This window comes from Balaenoptera acutorostrata, chromosome X, assembly GCF_949987535.1.
Source record: "Balaenoptera acutorostrata chromosome X, mBalAcu1.1, whole genome shotgun sequence".
Lineage (NCBI taxonomy): Eukaryota > Metazoa > Chordata > Mammalia > Artiodactyla > Balaenopteridae > Balaenoptera > Balaenoptera acutorostrata.
The window spans coordinates 58,647,869-58,660,992 of NC_080085.1; the positions used below are offsets into that span (position 1 = coordinate 58,647,869).

Here is a 13,124-nt window from a genome sequence, read left to right on the forward strand (position 1 = left end):
TAACAATCCCCATTTTGAATCTCAGAGAAAACCTTAGGTCTTATCATCCCACAGCCTTTGTAAGACAAATCCTTAACCTCCTCCTCCAATTTCTCCCTCCTTTTCATTTTCTCTATTCCCACACTACTCTCCAAATAGGTATAGCTGGCAGGGGTCTATGAACTATATGGGTGCCTGGAGTTTGGAGAAGCCAAGTGGCAGCTGGTGTCAGCCTACTGAAACCGAGTAGCTATCCCTGTATTCCCACACACATTTCTCTTGTGTATAGAGATAGCCTTCGATGGTTGGCTGTCCTGGAAGTTTGCATGTCTGCGGAGCTTCTTTCATCCTTTTCTTAAGTTCTTCCATCTCTTCTCGGGTACTGGAGAAATGATTTCTTGTCTGTCAAGACATTATCATCATAATCATTATCATCATCACCATCATCATGAATAAGCATTCACTGGTCAGAGACCCAGTGCAGAGTTTTCTTGGCTTTCACCATGTGCTACAACATAGTAAAAAAACAAATGTTGAATGGCATAGTAATTAGAGAACAGTTTAGTGGAGTTTAACAGTACTAAAGTCTAAAAGGGAGAGGGAAACATAAATACCAATGTACCCATAAAACCACATCTGGGAGACATTTTCTAATGGAAATCACAAAAGCCTCCAATAAATAAAGGCTCTAAGAATTCTGAGCATCAGACTGACCCCTGCCTTACAAAAAGGGAGGCTATAAAGAAGGTTCCCAAAGATAATATTATCACGGCAACTTCTACATTCTGCCTCAAGTAAAGCTACTGCCTACTTGACTCTGAATCAAATCCAGGCCATTAGAATAAAGGATATGACAGGGTGCTCTCTTTGAACATAGGTTAACAGAAAACCTATGTTTTCATGCTCATGAATAGCAAAAGCTAATGTTAAGAAGTAATATATTTAAAAGTACACAACGAAATATTCCTGGTTATAGGAATATTTTGTAAATCAGCAGAAGAGAGGGGCTCTCACATTCTGGTGAAGGAGAGTACCCAGAAAGAAAAACAACAATAAAAACAATACCTGTAAATCAGGATTCTCCTAAACAACCAAGTAAAGTTTATTTCCACTGCAACTTACCAAGTGTTTTCATCTAAAAATACAACTATAAATTTTATGCAATGTAACAAGTCCAAAGTCACTACCTCAGTGATGCCTTCTTTTACTGTACCAGACAGTCAATTATTCCACTCTCTGTGCTTCTTTAACTTTTTTGGTCTTAACTGTATTTTAGCACTTTTCATAAGTAATCATGATGTATCTCTGTTTATATCTCTCGGCTCCAAGAGACTGTATATTCCTTGAAGGCAAAAACTAACATGCCTCATTATGGTATATCCAGTGCATTTTACAATGCCCAGCACAGAGTATATGTTCATTATATCCCTAAGTATTTGTTAAATGTGGGTTAAATAAGTAAATGAGAAAAATAATATGTGTGACAAGGAAGGGAAGGGTGTGCCTATGCCCATCTATAAGAAACAGCATGGGAAAGAAGGTGGAGACAACCTTTAAAAATAATTTATTCAACTCTAGTAATGTAATGAGAAAAGTAGTGAGAAAAGGAAAAGAGGGGAAAATGGGCATTTGTGGTAATAAAACCTACAAAGAGAGTGTCCTGACTAACTAGCAGGGAAGTAGCATAAGACCTGTGCTTTAAAAAGCCCATAGGTGGGTTCTGATCTGGGAGAGATATAGCAAATTAGCAACATTTAATAAATATTGGATAGATAGACACGTCAGTGGGTAGAAGGGTGGGTTTGAACAACAGTCAGCCTCAAACACAGGGAAGAGCTGAAACTGGAAGAGTAAGAACAATCTAGTACACTAAAACATTTGTGATCCATACCAGTCTGTCCTGACAAATTATCTGGGATGTAATAACCTAGAACTCCAAGGTCAAGATATTGGAGCTGAAATCCAATTGGAATGCAGAGACAGGTGAAGAAACCCACATGTAAACTCACATTCTGTAAACTGAGCTGGAGTTGCTGTTTATATGGGAGGAAATCCTGTGTGAGCTCCACGGTCAAGCTGTTGGAAATGAAGAGGCTATGAAGAAAGGCCAAGACCTAGGGAAAATGTATAAAAATAACTTTATCACCAGCACCTTCTCATTAATCAAATAAAGGAAATAGATGCATAAAAAGAAACTCCACACCGTGGAGTATAGTGTTAAAAGCAGTAACACAAACACAAACAGGTCTACACATAGCTATTCTTTTATTAGGTTAAACATTAACACTGGACTCAGATCTACAAAATAAGAACTATTACCAAATGTATTCATCAATACCCTTTTCAGATAGCATATAAAACCATTCATAATGTGGACAGTATGGACATAATGTGGGAATAGACTGTGTCTTTATATCCTCAGGAATGGCACAGAATAGGTACTCAATAAATTTAAATGGCTAAATGACCATAATGAAGACTGCCATAATGCTAAAAGATCCAAGGATCTTTTTTTTTTAAAACCAATTTTCAAGTTAGAAATGTTTCAGGGAGGGGTTGGGACATTGCAGAAGAAGACATAGAAATGATCAATAAAATATATTTTTAATGTTTAAAATGTTCAACCCCAATAAAAATCAAATATACACAAATAAAAACAAAAGAAAATACAATTTTCATCTATCAAATACAAACATTTTAAAAGCAATGCTCAATGCTGGCAATAGTAAAGTGTAATAGGAAGTAGTAAAAACTGCCCTGTTCTTTTTAGAAAGTAAACAGGTGAGTACATATAAATATGCACACACATATATAAATACAAACACATAAATATGTGTGTATATATGTACATAAACACAAACTATATATATGTATATATACATAAACATATAAAAACTATGTACACACTTATGTACTATACACGTGTATATGTATATATACATATATAGTTATATATATGTACATATATATGTACACATATATATAAATGCATATGAGTGTGTGTACCACACACACAGTTATACAGACATTCTTCCTGTTTCTCTCCAAGCTTTCCCATCTCAGGAAATGACACCACCACCCACTCACTCAATCAAGCCAGAAAGTAAAGAATTCTGATTTCTTTCACTCACATCTCAACCTAATCAATCAGTAATTCCTGTCAGTTTTGCTTCTAAAATATATCTCTAATCCAATCATTCTTTTCTGTTTCTACTACCACCATCCGAACCCAAAGCAACATCTTTGCTTGCCTAGACCACTGCAGTAGCCTCCTAACTGGTTTCCTCACTCCCACTGTTGCCCCCTTCCAAGCCCTTCTCCACACAACAAAATCAGCACGTCATATCCTATTTAATACCCGTCAGTGATTTTTCTACTATACTTAGACTAAAACCTAACCCCTTCACCATGCTTACAGATCCTATGCCTTCCTGTCAGATATTATTTCCTGCCACTCTCCTTTTCTCTCACCAGTATCTAAAGGCACTAAACTTTTCATTCCTTGAGCACATCATTCTTTTCTTTTCTTATCTTTTCTTTTTAACATCTTTATTGGAGTATAATTGCTTTACAATGGTGTGTTAGTTTCTGCTTTATAACAAAGTGAATCAGTTATACATATACATATGTTCCCATATCTCTTCCCTCTTGCATCTCCCTCCCTCCCACCCTCCCTATCCCACCCCTCTAGGTGGTCACAAAGCACCGAGCTGATCTCCCTGTGCTATGTGGCTGCTTCCCACTAGCTATCTACTTTACATTTGGTAGTGTATATATGTCCATGCCACTCTCTCACTTTGTCACATCTTACCCTTCCCCCTCCCCATATCCTCAAGTCCATTCTCTAGTAGGTCTGTGTCTTCATTCCCATCTTGCCACTAGGTTCTTCATGACCTTTTTTTTCCCCCTTAGATTCCATATATATGTGTTAGCATACAGTATTTTTTTTCTCTTTCTGACTTACTTCACTCTGTATGACAGACTGTAACTCCATCCACCTCACTACAAAAAACTCAATTTCGTTTCTTTTAATGGCTGAGTAATATTCCATTGTATATATGTGCCACATCTTCTTTATCCATTCATCCGATGATGGACACTTAGGTTGCTTTCATGTCCTGGCTATTGTAAATAGAGCTGCAATGAACATTTTGGTACATGACTCTTTTTGAATTATGGTTTGCTCAGGGTATATGCCCAGTAGTGGGATTGCTGGGTCGTATGGTAGTTCTATTGTTAGTTTTTTAAGGAATCTCCATACTGTTCTCCATAGTGGCTGTATCAATTTACATTCCCATCAACAGTGCAAGAGTGTTCCCTTTTCTCCACACCCTCTCCAGCATTTATTGTTTGTAGATTTTTTGATGATGGCCATTCTGACCGGTGTGAGATGATATCTCATTTTAGTTTTGATTTGCATTTCTCTAATGATTAATGATGTTGAGCATTCTTTCATGTGTTTGTTGGCAATCTGTATATCTGGTTTGGAGAAATGTCTATTTAGGTCTTCTGCCCATTTTTGGATTGGGTTGTTTGTGTTTTTTGTTATTGAGCTGCATGAGCTACTTGTAAATTTTGGAGATTAATCCTTTGTCAGTTGCTTCATTTGAAAATATTTTCTCCCATTCTGAGGGTTGTCATTTGGTCTTGTTTATGGTTTCCTTTGCTGTTCAAAAGCTTTTAAGTTTCATTAGGTCCCATTTGTTTATTTTTGTTTTTATTTCCATTTCTCTAGGTGCTGGGTCAAAAAGGATCTTGCTGTGATTTATGTCATAGAGTGTTCTGCCTATGTTTTCCTCTAAGATATTTATAGTGTCTGGCCTTACATTTAGGTCATTGACCCATTTTGAGTTTATTTTTGTGTATGGTGTTAGGGAGTGTTCTAATTTCATACTTTTACATGTACCTGTCCAGTTTTCCCAGCACCACTTATTGAAGAGGCTGTCTTTTCTCCACTGTATATGCTTGCCTCCTTTATCAAAGATAAGGTGACCATATGTGCGTGGGTTAAGGACTGTACACATGTGTTTTTCTGTGCCTGGAATGTCCTTTCCCGATTATTCACATTGCCTCATCTTCTCTTTCTTTAGATCTCATTTTAAATGACACTTTCAGAGGTGCCCCTTAACCACTTGATCTAAAGTAGCTGTCTGTTCTTGTTCTTCCTTTTAGTCCTTATCACAACTTATAGTTATTTTATTTATGTGTATCCTTCTTTCCCTTCTGTCTACCCCATGAAAGTATAGTCTTCATAAAGAAAGAAACTGAGTCTGTCTTTTTCACTATAGGATACCCAGTGTTTAGCACTGTGCCTGGCACATAACAGAAGCTCAATAAATGCTTATTGGATAAATTAATAAATACTTGTTTGCACATATACATATGCAGATATATACAACTGTGAGCACAGATACACATGTACATAGATATATACATGTTCATGTGTAATATGTGTACACACACATGCACATGTGTACACACATCTACAAGTACACATGCACAACAGAGAAAGGACTATAACAGATACACAGGGAATTTAGGAGGAAAAATGCCACAATATTAACAGTGATCATCTCTGTATGGGAGATTTGTTGTATTTTTTTTGTTCTACATATAAGTTTTTATAGCTTTTCTGCAATTGTTTTTTACATTGTTTTCTACATTATTTTATAATAAAAAAGAAAGTTGTTAAAATTCAACATAGTTGTCAAACCACAGCCCGTCATCTTTTATAATAAATTAAGGTTATTTAATTAGAAAAATTTTCAAAAGATGGAAGTAAAAATAGTAGAATGGGAAGTCACTGAATGCAAGGAACATGAGTTCCTAGAACAGTGTCTGGGATATGATGAGTACATTCAGAAACCTTATGAAAGTATGAGAGGAAGGAAGGGAGGAGAACAAGGTAAAATGAAAGGTGACAGAGAAATCAAGGAAGGGAAAGAAGGAGAGGAGGAAAAGAAAGATAAAGAAAAAATCATAGCTATAGAGAGAAATGGGGGAGGAAGGAGTGTGGGGGAGGGAAAGGAAGAGTGAGAGAGAGAATATTAGTGAGAGAGCAAGAATAACATAAGCCAGTGTGTCTACTTCTTTGACATTCATTACTAAGCATTGACTATCCTTCATATTCTTGGAGACTCCAATTTTATAATCAAAGTTCTCCACATTTACCTGAGATTTGGTAAATATTTTTAGACCATTCAACAACAGATAGAACTTACTGGCTCCACAATATTGAACTTCTTAGACTCCTGAACTTCCTGGATTTGATAAACATAATCAAGGGATGACTCGAAGAAACTGTGTCTCTCCTTGTCCACCTGGAGGTCTGCCTGTAGAAGAAGGGTAACAAATGTCACATAACAGCATAGTCATTCATGCAATTCAGTGCTTATGGATTCAACAGAATGTTAGGGCTGGAGGAGAATTATGCCACCAAGCAGTGATCTTATCCCTTTATTTTACAGATAGGGAACATGAAGCCAAGATAGAAAAAGTGACTGATGCAAGATTTCCAGTTTCTGGCCTAACAAGCAAGAAGCCTGGAAGCTATTGTGCCCATCCTCATACAAGGAAAAGCTAAGATGAGAATCAACAACTCTTCTTAGAATCAACAGAGCACTGAAGTCAGAGGAAAAACCACTGCCTCAAAAATTGGATAGATAGTTGAATATGGAGAATACAAGCTTGCCAGAGCAGAAGCCCAGAAGCAGAAGCCTGTCGCTGCAACCAGTATCAAACCTTATTTAAGAAGATCTCTCTAAAGAAATCCAAAGACAATAGGGAAGACAAAAAACAAAGATACCAGAGGAAATTTTGGCCTCTGACAAGAACAGCTATAGCAAACTAAGCACAGCCTAAATCCTAGTCAGACAAGCATAAAACCTCATAATAACGGCCTTTTTACCTCAGGTCCTTTTACCCAGGGCATCATGTTCAGCTTTCAACAAAATATTATGAGGCATGCAAAAAGGCAAAACAAACCAACAAACACAGTCTGAAGAACCAGCCTCAGAATCAGACTCAAAGGAGGCAGAGAGGGTGGATGGTGAAATCATACATCCAGGGATTACAGCTAAAGGCTGTTATGGAAAAGAGGACAATACATAAGAACAGATGGATAATATAAGCAGACATATGAAAATTTGAAGAAATAATCAAAGGGAAATGATAGCAATCAAAAACACTAGCAGAAATAAAGAATGCCTTTAATGGGCTCACCAACAGACTGGGCAAGGCTAAGGAAAGAATCAGTGAACTGAATATATGCCAATAGAAATTTCAAAAACTGAAAGGCAGACAAAACGGAATAAAGAAGATAGAGTAGATTATTCAAGAAATGTTGGACAATTATAAAAGGTGTAAGATATGCATACTAGGAATGCCAGAAGGAAATGAAGGAGAGAAACAGAAGAAATATTTAAAGTAATGATGACTGAAAACCTTCTAAAGTTAAACACAGATACAAACAACAGATTGAGGAAGCTCAGAGAATAATAGCAGGATAAATACCAAAAAATCTACATGCAGACATATTGGAAGTGTAGAAAGTAAAAGGCACAGAGTAAATCTTGAAAGAAGCAAGAGAAAAAAAACACCTTACTCAAAGAGGAGTAAGGATAAGACTTCTCTTTTTTAAAAAAAATGCAAAAAGAGGAGAGTAGAGTAAAATGTTTAAGGGGTTGAAATTTTTAAAAATCACAAACTTAGAATTCTGTATCCAGTGACATTATCCTTCAGAAGTGAAGGAAAATTAAACAATTTCAAAAAAACACAAAAACTGAAGGATTCGGTTGCCAGTAGACTCTGAGTCCAAGAAGTGTTACAGTTCTTAAGAAAGAAGATGATATAGGTCAGAAATGTGTACCAACATAAAGAAGAGCACTAGAGAAGGAATGAATGAAGGTAAAATAACATCTTATATTTTTCTTATTCTTAACTGATCTTACAAATAAGAGTTTGTCCAAAATAATAATTGCAACAATGTATTTGGTGATTAGAGATTATGAATAAGTGAAATGAACGACAGCAATATTATCAGGGACTCAAGGGAGAAATTGGAAATACTCTGTTATAAAGTTCCTGTACTACCAATGAAGTAGAATAATGTTATTTGAAAGTAGACATGGCTTAACTGTAAATGCATATTGAAAACACTAGGATAACCTGGAAGAAAGTTTTTTTTAAAAAAGTACAATTGATATGCTAAGAAAGGACAAAAAATGGAATCATATTACAATTTTCAATTTAAAAAAAGAGAATGCAGAACAAGAATGGAAGACAAAAAAAGGAACAAAGAACAGAGGCAATGAATAGAAAACAGTAAAAACCATGGTAGACATCTATCCAACTATATCAATAATCACTTTAAACACACCAATTAAAAGGCTGAGACTGTGAGGGCACATAAAAAATAAGAGTTAATTATACGTTATGTATAAGACATCACTTTAAATATAAAAGACAAAGATAGATTAAAAGTAAAGTTATGAAGAGACTTGAATCAAGATGGCACAGTAGGAGTATGTTCATCCCACCATAAACACATCAAAAATACATCTATAATTCTCACTGAAAACTAACTGGAGACTAGCATAAAAACGCCTGTACAACTAAGGCTATAAGAAAGACACACACAGAACTTGGTAGATAGGGAAAAGAAGCAATCAGGTCAGGACTGATGCCCCTGGGAGGGGACTCAGAGGAAAAGGGAGATTACACTGGTGGGGATTCTCTTTGGGGAGTGAGTGGTTCAAGCCACATACTGGGCCCCACAGCCCTGGAGCTCAACAAAGGGAAGACGAGCCCCCTTAGCTGGTCAGATGACCAGTGGGACTATCAGAAAGGCTGCAGCAAGCCTGGATTCTGCTCCTGAGGAGCACATGAATGCTTGCTTGCTCCTAAAGCAAGGCAGAAAGGGCCGACTGAAACTGTGTTTCTCACTGACTAGTTTCCTGTGACTACCTAGGTGCACACACCAGCCTGAACCAAGAGAACACTCCAGCATCATTTGCCTCAAGTCACAGCTCCACACTGGACCGAAGGCTGCCACTACCATATGATCCAGCAATTCCATTGCAGGGTATATACCTAACGAAAACAAAAACACTAATTCGAAAAGATACATCTACCACAATGTTCATAACAACATTATTTACAACCATCAAGATATGGAAGCAAACTGAGTGTCCATCAACAGAAGAAGAAATAATAAAGAAGATGTGATACACACACACACACACGCACGCACACACACAATGGAATATTACTCAGCCATAAAAAAAGAATGAAATTCTGCCATTTGCAACAACATGGATGGACCTAGACAGTTTTATGCTTAGTGAAATAAGTCAGAGAAGGACAAATACTCTATGTTATCACTTATATGTGGAATCTAAAAAATAAAATAAACGGATGTATGTAACAATACAGAAACAAACTCACTAATATAGAGAACAAACTAGTGGTTACCAGTGGGGAGCAGGAAAGGGGGAGGGGCAATATAGGGGTATGGAATTAAGAGATACAAACTGCTATGTATAAAATAAATAAGCAACAAGGATATACTGTACATCACAGGGAAATATAGCCATTATTTTGTAATGACTTTAAATGGAGTAGAACTTTAAAATTTCTGAATCATTATGTTGTACACCAGAAACTAATATAATATTGTAAATCAACCATACTTCAATTAAAAAATAATTTTAAAAATTTAAACATTTTTCAGAGTAAAGGTATGAAGAAATATTCCATGCCAACAAAAATCAAAAGAAAGCTGGAGTAGCTATATTAACTTCCAAAAAAGGAGACTTCAGAGCATTGAAAGCTATCAGGAAAATAGAGGGGCATAACATAATAATAAATAGGTCAATTCTGAAAGAATATATATCAACCCTTATTATGTATAACAGAACATCAAAACACGTGAGGCAAAATCTGATAGAACTGCAAGGATAAATAGATGAGTCTACTATTAAGAGTTGGAGACTTCACCATTCCTTTACCAATAATTGACAGATCCAAGAAGCAGAAAATCAGTACAGGTATACCTCATTTTATTGTGCTTCATTTTACTGTGCTTTGCAAATATTGTGTTTTTTACAAACTGAAGGTTTATGGCAACCCTGCATTGCCTGATGATAGTTAGCAATTTTTAGCAATAAAATATTTTTAAATTAAGGTATGTACATTTTTAAAAATATAATGCTATTGCTCACTCAACAGACTACAGGATAATGTACAGATAATTTTTACATGCATTGGGAAACCAAAAAACTCATGTGACTCACTATATTGCAATATTCACTTTATTGCAGTGGTCTGTAGCCAAACCCACAATATTTCTGAGGTATGCTTGTGAAGACATAATTGAACTGAACACCCCATCAGCAAGTAGATGTAATCAACATCTATAGAACACTTCATCCAACAACAGCTTATTTTCAAGCTAACACAAAACAATCGCCAAGATCAATCACATTCTGGGACATACATCTGAAAAAATTTAAAAGAATAGGAATCATACAAAGTATGCTCTCAGACCACAGTTAAATTACACAGAAATCAAGAACCAGAAATAGCTGGAATGCACCAAAATACTTGGAGATTAATCAGCACATTTCTAAATGACACATGGGTCAAGGAGGAGTCCTTAAGAAAAATTAAAAAGTATTTTCAAATGAAAATGAAAATACAATTTAATATTTGTGGGATGCAGTGAAAGCAGCACATAGGAACTGAATCAATAATTAATAGCCTTCCAAAAAAACAAAGCACTAGGCCCAGTTGGGTTCACTGGTGAATTCTACCTGACATTTTAAGGAAGAAATGATACTAAATTCTACACTCTCTTCCAGAAAACAGAAGCAGAGGGAATATTTCCTAACTCATTCTCTGAGGCCAATATGACCCTGTTATCAAAACCAGACAAAGATATTACAATACAAGAGAAGTACAACCAATCTCTCTCATGAACATAGAGGCAAATATTCTCAACAAAATATTAGCAAATCAAATGCAACAAGGTGTAAAATAATTATAGACCAGGACCACGTGGGATTTATTCCAGGAATGCAAGGCTGGTTCAACATTCAAAAATCAATTGATGTAATTCATCACATCAAGAGGTTAAAGAATAAAAATCATATGATCGAAGAGGTGTAGAAAAAGCGTCTGACAAAATCCAACACACATTCATTCATGATAAAAACTCTCAGCAAACTAGGAATATATGGGAATTTCCTCAACTTGACAAAGGACATCTGCAAAAATCCTGCAGCTAACATCATACCTAATGGTGAGACACTAGGTGCTTTGCCTCTAAGATCAGGAACAACTATTAAAATCATATTGGAATTCCAAGCTATTGCAATAAGACAAGAAAATGAAATAAAAGGTATATACATTGGGAAGGAAGAAATAAAACTGTCTTTTTTTGCACATGACACAATTATGTATGTAGAAAACCCTAAAGAATATACAAAAATCTCCTGGAACTATTAATGAACGATAGCACAATTTCAGGATACAAGGTTAATATACAAAAGTCAATTGTTTTCTTATATGCTAACAGTGAACATTCAGAATTTGAAATTTAAAACACAATACCATTTACATTAGAAGAAAAAAATTGAAGTATTTAGGTATAAATCAAAAAATATGTACAAGATATATTGATGAATACTACAAAACTCTAATGAAATAAATCAAAGATCTAAATAAATGGAGAGATATTCCATGTATACAGATAGGAAGACAATATTATCAATATGTCTGTTCTTCACAACTTGATCTATAGATTCAATGCAGTCCAATTCAAAATCCCTGCAAGCTATTTTCTAGATATCAACAAAGTGATTCTAAAATTTATATGGAGAGGCAAAAATATCCAGAATAGCCAACACAATACTGGGGGAGAAAAACAAATCAAAATATTGACACTATCTGACTTCAAAAGTACCGGTAAGTTATAGTAATCAGAACAGTATGGTATTGGTGAAAGAAAAAACAAATAGATCAATGGAATGGAAGTGAGAGCCTAAAATAAATAAACATATTCAACTGATCTTTGACAAAGGATCTAGGAAAATTCAATAGAGAAATGATAGTCTTTTCAAAAAATGTTGCTGGAACAACTGTATATCCCCATGCCAAAAAAAAAAAAAAAAAGAATCTAGAGACAGACCTTACACCTTTCATAATAATTAACTCAAAATGGATTATAGAAGTAAATGTAAAACACAAAACTATAAAACTCCTAGAAAATAACATAAGAGAAATTTTAGGTGACCTTGGATTTTGTGATGACTTTTTAGATATAACACCAAAAGCATGATCCATGAAAGAAAATATTGATAAGTTTAATTTCATTAAAATTACAAACTTCTGCTCCGTGAAAATTCTGTTGAGTGAAAAGACAAGCCACAGACTGGAAAAAAAATCTTTGTAAAACATATATCTGATAAAGGACAGGTATCTAAAATATGCAAACAGCTTTTAAGATACAATAATATGAAAACACACAACCCAATTGAAAACGGGCAAAAGATTTGAACAGACACCTCACCAAAGAAGATCTACAGATGGCATATAAAAAGATGTTCTGCAACACATGGCATTAAGAAAATGCAAATTACAAAAGTAATGAGGTATCACTACACACCTACTAGAATGGCTAGAATCCAAAACATAGACAACATCAAATGCTGGCTAAGGTGTGGAGCGAGAAGAACTCTCATTCACTGATGGCAGAAATAAAAAAAATAGTACAGCCACCTTGGAAGATAATTTGGCAGTTTCTTAAAAAACTAAATATACTTTTACCATGCAGTTCAGTAATTGTGGTCTTTGGTATTTAACTGAATTATTTGAAAAGTTATATACACAAAACCTGCACACAAATGTTTATAGCAGCTTTAATAGTAGTTGACAAAATTTGGAGGATTCCAAGATGTCCTTTGATAGGTGAATAGGTAAACAAATTGTAATACATCCACACAATGAAATATTATTCAGTGCTAAAAAGAAATGAGCTATCAAGCTGTGAAAAGACACAGAAGAACCTTAAATGCACATTTCTAAGTGAAAGAAGCCAATCTGAAAAGGCTACATGCTATATAATTCCAACTATATGACATTCTGGA

General features: G+C 35.2%; 1 protein-coding gene across 5 annotated transcripts in view; it reads right to left on the reverse strand.

Annotated features, from left to right (window-relative positions):
* The window catches only part of OPHN1 (oligophrenin 1), a 594,537-nt gene that overhangs the window by 262,072 nt on the left and 319,341 nt on the right, over positions 1 to 13,124 (reverse strand). For all 5 annotated transcript variants that reach the window (XM_057538773.1, XM_057538771.1, XM_057538772.1 and 2 more), the window contains 3 exons: positions 6,201 to 6,311; positions 1,989 to 2,093; positions 252 to 381 (listed from right to left, as the gene is read on the reverse strand). In XM_057538773.1, coding sequence (XP_057394756.1) covers positions 252 to 381; positions 1,989 to 2,093; positions 6,201 to 6,311 — 346 coding nt within the window. The remainder of the gene's footprint in view (positions 1 to 251; positions 382 to 1,988; positions 2,094 to 6,200; positions 6,312 to 13,124) is intronic.